General features: G+C 49.4%; 2 protein-coding genes across 6 annotated transcripts in view; one reads left to right on the forward strand and one right to left on the reverse strand.

Annotated features, from left to right (window-relative positions):
• LMCD1 (LIM and cysteine rich domains 1) overlaps window positions 1–9,833 on the forward strand; it is a 57,817-nt gene extending 47,984 nt beyond the window's left edge. For 3 of the 5 annotated variants that reach the window (XM_019944643.3, XM_073787602.1, XM_004314627.4), the window contains 2 exons: window positions 7,318–7,533; window positions 9,178–9,833. In XM_019944643.3, coding sequence (XP_019800202.1) covers window positions 7,318–7,533; window positions 9,178–9,336 — 375 coding nt within the window. In that variant the 3' untranslated portion in view covers window positions 9,337–9,833. Of the gene's footprint in view, window positions 1–345; window positions 7,036–7,175; window positions 7,534–9,177 lie in introns of those variants that run through there. The other 2 variants (XM_073787603.1, XM_033865321.2) reach the window with 2 other exon arrangements.
• The window catches only part of SSUH2 (ssu-2 homolog), a 227,192-nt gene that overhangs the window by 152,768 nt on the left and 62,101 nt on the right, over window positions 1–12,323 (reverse strand). The gene's annotated exons all lie outside the window — the stretch shown is intronic.

A 12,323-nucleotide genomic window follows, 5' to 3' on the forward strand; every position in this document is an offset into this window, starting at 1 on the left:
CCGCCCCCGCAAAGTGGGCTACGTAATAGTCCATTGACTAAAACAGGGGCTGGCGAACTTTTCCTATAAAGGGCAGATCGTGAATATTTCAGCCTTTACGAGCCACGAGGTCTCAGTCATACCCACTGGCCTCTGTCCTTGTGGCACTGACGCAGCCAAAGACAATACCTCAACAGATGACCAGGGCTGTGTCCCAATAAAACTTTATTTGCAAAACCAGGCAGCAGGCTGGATCTGGCCCCAGGGATGTACTTTGCTGACCCTGGAACTAGAAGAACCATAATAAATGGTTTTTACCATTTATGAATGACCTGGGCTTTGTTTCCTTTTATTTTGCTACTGGAGGTTACTTGGGGACGCTGATGATTCTGAGGATAGTGTCATCTGCCATTCGTTGACGACCTACACTGTGCCACGCAGCACGCCAGAGGCTTCACACGGTGGTTTCATTCAATCCCAAGAACTACCCGGCAAGATATATCATCCCCCTCTCTAGCTGTCTAGCTGGTGAGCCGTGAAGCCAGAACTGGAACTCAGGCCTGCCGCACCTCAAACCCCGCACAGACTCCAAAGGACGGCAGCTCCCGCTTCCAGAGCCCCCGTGTGGCCCAGACACCTTGCGAGGCCCCTGCAACAGAGATGACCGCACGTAAGCCTCGTCCCTACTCATCAGCATCCCGCTGTAGGGATACACTTGTCAAAGCCGGATTCGGGAACACCCCAGGCTGACCTTCTCTCGTCCAAGTGTCGCATTTGGGAAGCCTTCCTGGCCCCATCCTCCCCCTTCACCAGATAACCAGTGAGGGAGACGCGGTTAGAAATGCCTGCATTCTGCCTTGCTTGGGAGAGAGCCCCTCCTCAAGGACCTGCCCCTAGAAGATGCGGGAGACAAAGCACTGGTGGGCCCACAGCACTGACCCCACGTGCAAAGCAATCCCCAAGATCAGGGCCCACCGTGTGTCACAGATGCGGAAACTGAGGCTCGCAGATCCCCCCAGATGAAGCTACGGCGGGACCTCGTGCAAAGGCCGGGACCCTAACCGCAGCGCCTGCGGCCACCCACCTATTCTGCACCATAAGGAACCTCGGGAAGGTGCCCGTGTGGGGCAAGAGAACGCAAGAGGCTAAAGATGCCAGCCGTGACACTGGGCCAGAAAAGAGGGAAAAAAACCCAAAAAACTGCCGATAGACGAGGCTGCAAAGCAAAGATGGTGAATAATCGCCATAAGAGGAAATGGAGAGATGCTGTTTATAAATAAATTGTTGAGTATTTGTGTTGGAAAGAACCCAGTGCCTGAATTCAAGGCCCCTGAGTCAATATTTACTGTATTGTAATGGTGCGCTTTTCACAAGGCAATCTGGGTTTAGACTGGGGAGGCCTTTGGATAAGGGCCTTCCAGAAAAGAACCGCATGATTGGAACAGAACTGCTGGCAGCCGCGGCAGACGGATTACAGCTGGTTTAACGGGCGCTCAGCATCTGCAGATCTGCCCCTGAAGGCCAGCTCGGCTCATCCCTGGAGACAGCTCTTCGGCCGTGGAACCCGGGGCCACTGTCCTGAATCTGCTGCTTCCTGAAACACTCTGTGTCTTGGTTACTTCCATTTCAGAAGCCTGAATAACTCTGCGTGCCCACGTGTGCTGCTGTTACCTGGGGCCACACAGCAAACCACCCTGAGATGCTGCGGCTTAGAACACCTGTTCCAAATCGTCTGTTTTCTCGCAGATCAGCAACCTGCGCAGGGCTCAGCGGGAGAGCTTGTCTCTGTCCCTGACATCTGGGCTTGATGCTTGGAAGACAGATACGGCTAGGGCTGGACCAGCGGGGGCCCCGGCCTCTCCCTCTATCTCTGTGTTTTCTCCGTGTGGCTGCCCTAGGATGCGGGTCTCAGGACTCCCAAGAAAGAGCCAGTGGAAGCTGTGTTGCCTTTGTGACCTACCTCAGGGATCTACAGCATCCCTTCCACCACATTCTGTTCTACAGAAGCGAGTCACTACGGCGGGACCATATGCAAAGAAAGGGAATACGGGTATTGGTTGGAGGAGGGTCCAAGAAGTTGCCGGCATCATTTCCACACCTCACGGCGGAGGGAACCCCAGCCCTGCAGGGTCTGAGCTTTGCAGGCAGCTGAATCTAGAATGCTCCTCAGCTTTCTCAGTGCAAGTGTTTACAAAATCCCGAAGTACAGAATATACGAACTCTTTCATTTAGACGCTTGTGATGAAGAATCTCTCACCATTTGAACGGGGCAAGACAGAACTTCAGTGGCACCAGGAGAAACGTCACATGTGTTCTACCTACGACAGGTCTGTGCTACAGCTCCTTCCCCCAGAGGGACCACAGTCTGCAAACTAGGTCACGAGGCAAAGGCTGGACAGATTCCCATGAGAAGGCTCTAGTTTTAGACAGTTGGGAGTCTGAATGAGAACCCACTGACATGCTAATGATCAATGGTCTTCTCTGTGCCTTTTAGCCTAGTTCCAAAGGACTTCTACTCGACCAAAAGTGGCTTCTCTAGAGGGGAAGTCACCTGGGAATGACCACATTGGGCTTTCTTCAAAATGGTCTAGAATTTAAGCATACCAGGAATTCAAATTGGCTTTTGCTGTCATGGAACCTAATTGGTCATGTCATTTTTGCTGAGTTCTTATATAAGGTCATGTTCAAACGCTCTATGACAGTGGGTCTCGAAGTGCGGTCCCCTGACCATACCAGCATCCCCTGGGAGTCTGAAAATTCCCCTGCCCCCTCCCAGACCTACTAATCAGACACTCGGGGTGGGGAGATGCAGCACTCTGAGCGGCCCTCTAGGGATGCTGGGGCAGACTCGAGGCTGAGAATACTGTCTTGGAGGGGGTGGGATGGGAGAGGGAGAAAAGCAGGCCCACCAAGGCGGGCACTGATTGTAGCTGAGTCTGGGGTAGTGACAGAAGATGAAACTCACATGATGTGATTCTCTGGCCTTGCACAGAGGGAAAGAACAGAGATGGAAAAACACAGAGCTCATGGGTGGGAGGAATGACCTCTTGCCAAGCTACGTGCTCATGGTGCTACTGAAAGGAACCCAGGCCTCCAAACCAGAAGCAGATGCTGCCTTCGACGTCTTTGTCATCTTAGGAAATGGATTTAGCTCCTCAACTTTCTATAAGGAGGGCTTCGTAGGGATAACAGGAGATTTTCGCTAATTATTACTGAACCCTTGTCAAGTTCATTAATTCTATTATCTCATTTAATCCATGCAACAGACCTGTGATGTTCCGAGTATTATTTGGCAGGTGAAAAAACTAAGGTGCAGAGAGGTTGGGTAACTTGCCCAAGGTCACACAGCTAGCCCCCCTCTCAACCACCCACTGCAATTTAGAAACTGTAAACCTCCCTTCCAAGGATGGTAGGAGAATAAGTTTGTGCACAGAAGGGCAGGACCAGGATCACAGGACCCCAGGCAGGCTGGGCAGTCGGACTCTTGGTTGTGAGGCTGCCCCTAGTGGCTGAGGGGCCACCAGCTGACAGAGCCGAGACACTGTCAGATCTCTTGTCCTTTGAGACCACAGGGAAGGGGGCATGGAAAATAGCTCAGAGGCCAGAAGAAGAAATTGCTTCCTGATGCATGTTGACAGGACTCATTACTCTGACAGCATGTTTCCATAAAATGTCAATGACACTGTTTGCTTAAAAAAGGACTGGCTACTGGTGGTAACAGGGTGCACAGCCAGGGATGCTGGGGGACAAGGAGGGAAGAGACATTCCTCTGAGAGGCTCCTGACAAAGCCCATTCAGACAGTGCTCCCAGAGTTATCCCCTCACAGTGCAAACCACACCCCAGCACTCCAGAACCAGCAATGGCTTCCCACTATCTCCAAAGCGAAGTCCCAACCCACAGTTCAGAGTCACCCGTGATCACCCCCAAACTGCTTCCTGACCTCACATCCCTCTATTTCCTTCTGTGGGTCGCGGGCGCCTGCTGGTACCCACCAGACACATCCAGGTGCATTTGTATCCCTCCCTTTCCCCACTTCTGTGTTAGGCACATCTGGAAACTTGGAGTCAGGCGCCCCGCTGATGTATCCTGGTGATACTCGACCAGGTGTGGTGGATGGACAGTAAGCCCCTTCTGTGTGGGAGGAAAGGGGCCGGAAATTTCATTCTGTGAAATTTAGAAAGACAAACAGACAGAAAATTCACTTGCTTCTCAAACAGCCCTCACCAGACAGTTTACACTTCTAGAGATGTGACAGTCAATGAACGCGGATCCATCACCTATTTTTGGTTTGTTTTGTTTGTTTGTTTTTAATTTTTTGCCACACTGTGAGGCTTGCGGTATCTTGGTTCCCCCACCAGGGATCGAACCCGTGCCCCCTGGTGTGGAAGCGTGGAGTCCTAACCACTGGACCACCAGGGAATTCCCCATCACCTGTTTTTGGTTCAGACCCTCTGATGAGTTCCAGGTGAGCTGGGGCTCAGTCACATACAGAAGGACAGGGTTCACTTTGGTGAAGGACTCACACCCGTCATTCTTGTGGGCATAACCGAAACCAAAAATCCAGCACGTTCTAAGGCACGTCATCATCAGGCGGCCAGGAGCAGTTAACCAAACACACTCCTCACCTGAACACGAGCTCAGCCACGACCGTGCTTAGGGACCACACTCAGTACGTGGACGTATTCTGTCATTTGGTTTTCTTTCCCCAATTGCCACCATTTTAATTTTTATTTCCTCTTCGTACACAAGAGTATATTAAGTATGCAGTTAAAGTATGTAAAGAATTCTAAGTGTTTAGACTCTGAATATAGGCCTCTTCATCTTTACACAGCAAAACAATAAATATCTCTATTTGGGCTGATATATAATTTGTGCTTAGTAAGACAGAGTGTTCATCTCAAGCCAGGGATCGGTAAATATTTTCTGTAGAGGGCCAGCTGATCTATCTCTCAGGTGTTGTGGACCAAGAGCTGGAGTTGATGATATCACGTAGGTACTTTATGTAACAAGAGAGAAAATAAATATCCACAAATTTTTTTTGAAATTCAAAATACAGTAGTATAATTAAGACAGGTTTCTGCAACACAGGCCGTATTAGCTAGCTCAGGCTGCCATAACAGAACATTGCAGGCCAGGTGGCTTAAACAACAGAAATGTATTTTTTTTCCCAGTTCTGGAGACTAGAAGTCCAAGATCAAGATGCTGGCAGGGTTGGGTTCTGGTGAGACCCCTCTTTCTAGCTTGCAGAGGGCCACCTTCTCACTGTACCCTCACATGGCCTCCCCTGTGTGTACACCCAGAAAGAGAAAGAGACAGCCATCCATCTCTGGTCTCTCTTCTTATAAGGACGCCAGTCCTATTTGATTAGGGCCCCACCCTAATGACCTCATTTAACCTCAGTTAACTCCTTAAAGGCCCCATCTCCAAATACAGTCACATTGGGGGTCAGGGCTTCAACATGTTAACTGGGGGAGGGGCACCATTCAGTCCAAAACCCTGGTCTACTGTGAGAAGAATGGAATTCTTTTTTGGGAGAAAACATTTCACTAAATTAGAGTTCAGATGTAAAACCCATTCGACGCTGATGGTTCCTACAAGAACAGGCAGAGGCAGGTGGTTTGCTGACTCTGATGTAACGGCCGCACGGTGGAGCAGAAAGAACCTTGGCTTTGGGGTCAGGCTTGGCCTGTGTTCAAATCCCAGCTTTGCCTTTCGTCAGCTATTGCTACTCAGCAGTCACTGAATCTCTGTGAACCTGGCTTTGGCCATGTCTGGGGGAAATATAGGTCTCCTTAAAAGGGAGATAAGTCTAGAAGGGCAAGTAACTCTCTCGGGTTTCCGTAAGGGTGTCAGTCGGGAGGGAAAACACCTGAGCTGGACACACAACTGCCCCAGGGAGATGCCAGCCAGCATCATCCTCGTCATCAGAGTTCTGAGGAGGGGAGAACTCCAAAATGACTGGATTTTACAGATGGAGGATGTCGTCTGGATAGGACGTGATGAGAACGGCCGTTTAGCTCTGTGGTCTTCCTCCCAGTGCAGTCATGATAATAGCATCAGGCAAATCCCAACTGAGGGACAGTCTACCAAATATCTGACTGGTACTCCTCCAAGGTTATGAAAAACAAGGCAAGTCTGAGAAACTGTCCCAGCCCAGAGGAGCCTAAGGAGACATGATCGCTACCTGTAATGTGGGATCCTGGATCCAATCCTACAAGAGGAAAAGGACAGTAGGTAGAATCTAAGCACATCTGGATAAAGTTTGGACTTCGGTTAATAACAACATATCAATACCGGTTAACTGATTGTGACAAGTACACCATATTAACGTAAGGTGCTAAGAACAGAGGAAAGCAGGTGCGGGGTATACGAGAATTCTCTGTACTATGACGACAATTTTTCTGTACGTCGAAAACTGTTCTAAAATTTTAAGTTTATTAAAAATTAATCCTCCATAGGGAAAAGAGCCATTCAAAGTGCCAGGTGGACCGGTGGGTTTTAATGTAACCGGGATGAAAGGTTGGTTGATACGCTACACTAACTAACCTTTGAGAAACTAACACTTGTCTAATTTTGATGTAATAGCAAAGAAAAATACTCCACAGTTATCTAGAAAGGCTATTTAAAATGCCTGCCTCCCTTTTTCAATTTCTAATCAGTGTAAGGTCAGATTTTTTTTCATCTATTTCAGAGAAAACCACATGATGCAAAAGATAAAAAGCTAAAACAGTTATAAGAATCGAGAAATCCTCTACGGAGCCAGTCATGAGAGATTTGCAAAAATGTAACCAATGCCACACTCTGACTCAATTTTTCTGTTTTGGAAAATCTAGTTATTTTTCATTACAAATATTTATGTTAACATGCTGTTGGTTTACTATTTTTTAATGAATTAATAGTTATTTAATTTTTTTCCTCAGTTCTCATTTCTTGTATGGTAAATATCAATAGCTATTACCCGCATGAACAAAAACTCTGGGCTTCTCAAAAATTTTTAAGAGTCTAAAGGGTCTTGAACAAAAAGTGTGAGAATGACTGTGCTAAACAAATACTGGGTTGGCCAAAAAGTTCATTCAGGTTTGCCCATAAGATCTTACAGAAAAAGCCAAATGAACTTTATGGCCAAACCGATACTTTACGGAGTCCTCACAACTACCTACTAGGTAGGCAGTATTATTATTATCCCACTTTGCAGATGAGAAAACTGAGGAACAGAGAGGTACAGTAACTGCTCAAGGTCACCCAGGAAGTAAAGAGACTGGAGTTGAAACTCGAACCCAGGTCACGATGCACTCCTGACTACCTTGTGTCCTGGGGCTCCTCCCCCACCCTTCCAGGTCTGTGAGCTCTGCAAGGGGGTGGCCCCCGCCGACAGCCCTGTGGTCTACTCGGACAGGGCAGGCTACAGCAAGCAGTGGCATCCTGCCTGCTTCGTGTGCACCAAGTGCTCCGAGCCGCTGGTGGACCTCATCTACTTCTGGAAGGACGGGGCGCCCTGGTGTGGCCGTCATTACTGCGAGAGCCTGCGGCCCCGGTGCTCCGGCTGCGACGAGGTGAGGACCAGTGGGATGGGCACCCCCAGACTGCAGGAGGGGACCCAGAGGCCCAGGGGAGTGTAGCTTCGTGATGATGTGATCCACAGATAGGAAAACTGAGGCTCAGATCCCCCTTCACACTCTCGGCCTCTGTTTTCCCATCTGCAGAGTGGGGCAGAAATTAGTTCCCACCCCCGGGCCTGTTGGGATGGGTCAGACACAGAGGACCTGTCAAGTCTCATCCTTGGCACAAGGCTTGGCACTAAGTAAGGGCTCAGAAGAACATGATGGGCTGCCGCCAGGAGGCAGATGACCCACATTCAAACTGGGCTCTGCATCTGTGAGGCGTGTGTGTCCCTAACCCCTGTGCTTCCGTTTTATAACTTACCACATGGGAGGGTAACAGTGCCCATCCCATGGAATTGCTGTGAGGATAAATGAGATCGTGCCTGAAAATGCTTGGCATGGGGCCCGGGTAACTAAGAAGTGGAAGCCGCTGTGAGTCTTAGGGAATGTAATACAAGATGATACAATAAAATCGTGTAGCATTAACATAACACAATCGGACAGTTAGGAGATGCTGTGAAAGGGGTTCAGCTCTCCAACATGGGTTTAGACTAGGGAAACTCTAAGGTGAATGAATAGTGACAGTAATGGCTATGACAATAATAACTACCGCCTGCATGCCTTTGGTGATGAGAAACTCACTACCTTCATCTGTGGCACATACGAGGGTTAGAAGTGTCTTCCTCACTTTAAGCCAATATCTGCCTCCTCCCACTTTTCACGTGTTGGTCTCCGTGTGAAGTTAAGACCCTGTAATCGTCCTGCCTCATACCTGTGTGGGCAAGGATGTTACAGAAGGAAAAGGGCTGTCAGCAGGCCTGGTCCCACCCACCTCATTTCTGTGAGATCAACAGTATACTCGCGGTAACAACACCTCATCCTAATGTGCTACAGACGTTGTATGTGATGGGCCGTGACATCTCACAACAGTCTTTCAGGGACAGAGGATCATTATCTCCATCTGACATTTGAAAAAGTGCAGCTCAGAGAGGTCAGCGATAAGCAGAAAGCATTGACTTTGTCTCTGTTGCTATTCCGAGTACTCCATCTGTAGCAACACACGCGGCCCTCATAAAACCCCATGGGATGGGTAGTATGTATATCCCCATCCTACAGATGTGGAAACTGAGGCACAGGGAGGTTGAGTAATTTGCCCAAAGTCATGCAGCTGGTATTTAAGTGAAAACACGTACCTGGTCCCTGTTTGACCCCAAAATCAGAAAGCACATTTAACCAGTATGCTGTTCTGCTCTCTGGTTCCTCACCAGATTGTACAGATGTTCCTTTATTCCAAGCCCAAGCAACTGGGCTTTGGATTTGGCCCAGACAGCATCATAGATGTCAGATACGTAAAACCTGTCAATAGCAGAGGATTTTTTTCTTTTTTTTTTGGATCCTGGAAGCTAAGATGCAACCATGACCTTCGCCAAATACTGTACTTACTGTCTTAGATTTATGTCAGATTTCTCCACTGAGGCATTGAAAGGTCAAAACAAGCATGGGGGACGAGGGACCACCATCTTACGGCTTGTCTCCCACGCCCTGTCTACTAGGGACAAAACCTGAGCTGAACGATTCTTCTGCTCCCCTCCCCAGATAATATTCTCAGAGGACTACCAGTGCGTGGAAGACCTGGCCTGGCACCGAGAGCACTTTGTCTGCGAGGGCTGCGAGCAGCAGCTGGGCGGCCGGGCGTACATCATCTCCAGGGCTCAGCTTCTGTGCCCAGCGTGCAGCAAGTCCAAACGCTCCTGAAGGGCTGTGCACCCACGGCTGGAATCCACAGGATCCCACCGAGAAGCACAGCCACGTGTGCCAAGGCCATCCTAAGGGTCTGGCGAGACAGCCAACAAGCAACAAAAACAGTGATCTTTCTTCAGTGGATATATATACATACACACACATATTCTAGATCGGGTGGGGAGGGATCCTTGAGGGTCAGTAGTTTCAAAGCCGGAGATGTTCTGAGAAGTCTTAGGACGCAGTTATTTTGTTTTTGCTGCTGTTGTTGTTTCCCAGCTACCAACGAAACACATCCTGCCCGCGCTCTCTAGGAGGAGTTTCCCAGAATGCAACTCTGAGTGATCAAATCACACAGCTGGAGGATGTGCGTGCTTTCTCGTGAAGCTGGGGGCTCCTCCAGGAGCAGCCTGGGATCTCGTTTGTTGCCTCCCTTTCAAATGGAATTTGAATCTTAAATAAAAAAATGTTGGCATGATAAATATATCAATAAAAGTTTTACGAAGTTCGCACATGCCCCGATCTCATTATTTACACCTGGCAGTCATTTCACGGCATCTGTTTTGCGCCAAGATCCTGAGTGCCGGTGCTAGCGGAAGGCACTGGAAATGCAGGTGTGCCTCTTCATCAATTGTGTCTCATCAGACTCCTTTGGGGACTGAAGGGTCTCGGGGCAGAACTCCCATCCCCCCAGTTCCGGGTACCCCCAGAGCACTGATGGAAACGAGCGTGTCGTGTTTCATGGGACACCTAAGAGCAGCCTCTTGAAAACCGGGGAGCAGCAACTCAGGTGTTCTCCAAGTCCCGGCAGGTGACGAGTGAGCCCCTCTGGGTGGAAGACCAGGCAGGGGACTCAAAGCAACCAAACAGGGCCACCTAAGCTCAACCAATGGGCGCCACATGGGACACGGTGGCCAGTGCAGGCCAACCTGAAGAAATATGGCTTTTAAGAGAAATCGCTCCCTTTTTTAAACGTTGCCAACGGAACACTGAATGAGCCGAACAGAATAGCTCTTCGGGTGAGGCTGTCTCTCTTTTATGGCCTCTCTGTGCACTTACAGTCTCCAAATTCGTTTCCTCCCCACAATTTCAGAAAAAAAGACCTTTCTTTTTCTACTGTGGATATAAAGGTGAAAAAGACCTGAGGCTTAGGAGCTCACAGTCTCATCACCACGGCCTCTCTTTCCTTTTTTTTTTTTTTTTTCAGTCACGCCATGAGTTCCCCGACCAGGGATCAAACCCGCGCCCTCTGCATTGGGAGTGCGGAGTCTTAACCGCTGGACCGCCAGGGAAGTCCTGGCCTCTCTTTATTAAACTGCCCGTCTACTGCCCAGTTTCTTTCATTTCACCACCCACATTTTGCTCGCATTACCTCGTCTACAATACCTCCATCCATGTGGTTTGCAAGCTGGACGAAAGCTATTGCCCTACCCTTCGCAGGTGTTTTTCTGCTTCCAGCTCATCTCTCCAGCCCCCGTGTTTCTCTGCCATGTCCACCTTCTCCAAGAGGAGCTTTCGGACCCATCCTTCCAGGATCCCTGTTGCCCCTCAACTTAACAACCAAGTCCTCGTCCTGACATGTGAGTCCTTCCAACACTTGGCTTAGCTGTCCTTCTGGTCTTAAAACCCTTTCTTTCTCTAGATTTCGACTTCCCTATTTCACGTAAACATTCAGAAATTCCTTTTGATCAAGACCCTCTCCCCTGCCACCACTGCCCTGGTCTGTGCTGGGTCCTTGAAGACCCATTCCTTCTACAGAAATTCTACCTGTCCTAGAAGGAGCTTCTGAAACATAACCTGCTTCTCAGCAGCCCTCCCTGAAGCGCCAATGGAATAGGCACCTGTTCATTCCCTCATGCATTCATTCACAAGTATTCACTGAGCTCTACAGAATTCCAATTCGCATGCTGAGTACAGGGGGTACAGTGCTCACAGAAAGAACAGCGCCCCTGGACTTTACAGTCTGTGCAGGAGAGGGGCCTCGGGCAAATATTCCCACAAGTTGATGTAAAATTACTGCTTCTATGGATGGTATGAAGGTGGGGTGGGGGTGGGGAATCGGGTCTCTATAAAGCAAATGAAAGAGATTGGACCTAATCAGGGATGTCAGGAAAGGTGCTCCTGGGAAAGTGACACTTGAACTGAGATCTAAAGGGCAGTAGACGCCGAGTAGCCGAAGAGGGAAAGGAAGATGGTTAAAGATGGATGCATGGATGGCATGTGCAAAGACCCTGTGGCTGAAGCAGCACCAGTTTATTCAATATCTACTTATTGCTGTTGGAGATACAGTGGTGACCATGAATGGGACTGAAAGAAGATGGGTGTGGCAGGTCCACAGACGGAGGACGGATGCTGAGGTACAAGAGGGTCACCAGCTTTGTGGGCAACAGAAAAGACCTGCTTCTGTCCTACGAGCAACGGGGAGCCTTCCGAGAGTTTTCAGCAGGGGTTGGTGATGGCGGGACAGAGAGATTACGGGATACATGATCTCTCCTCTGTTGAAACCCCAGCGTGATGCCTGATCGATTTTGTCCTGGTGCCTCTGTCCACACCACTGTGGACAGGAGTAATGTCCCCCACAGACCCCAGTGGATGCCACCCAGAACGTGCTCCTGCCTTCCTGGTGTCTACTAATGACACCAACCTTGCACTTGGAACACTGAATCCTCTCTGACACCCCCCTTCCCCTCTGATGGTCACTCAGTGCAGTCCTCTCTCCCATCACCTCTTCCTTCCATCCCCAACGTTGTATTTCACCTTGAACATTTTCGGCCCAGACTGACAACGATCTCCTGGTGAGTCTCCCTGCCATGAACTCACCCTGTCCACACACTACTCAGGTGGACCCTTCAGAAACACATCCTCGCCGTGCACTCTCCTCTACAGAACAGGGGCTCCCTGTTCGCACATGGGAGAAAGTCAAAGCTTCTTAGGTTTGCAATCAAGTTTCTTAATGTTCCCGGCCCCAACCCACCTTGCTTACTGCTCCCTTTCCAGAAGCA

The sequence above is a fragment of the Tursiops truncatus genome, chromosome 10, assembly GCF_011762595.2.
Source record: "Tursiops truncatus isolate mTurTru1 chromosome 10, mTurTru1.mat.Y, whole genome shotgun sequence".
Classification (NCBI taxonomy): Eukaryota; Metazoa; Chordata; class Mammalia; order Artiodactyla; family Delphinidae; genus Tursiops; species Tursiops truncatus.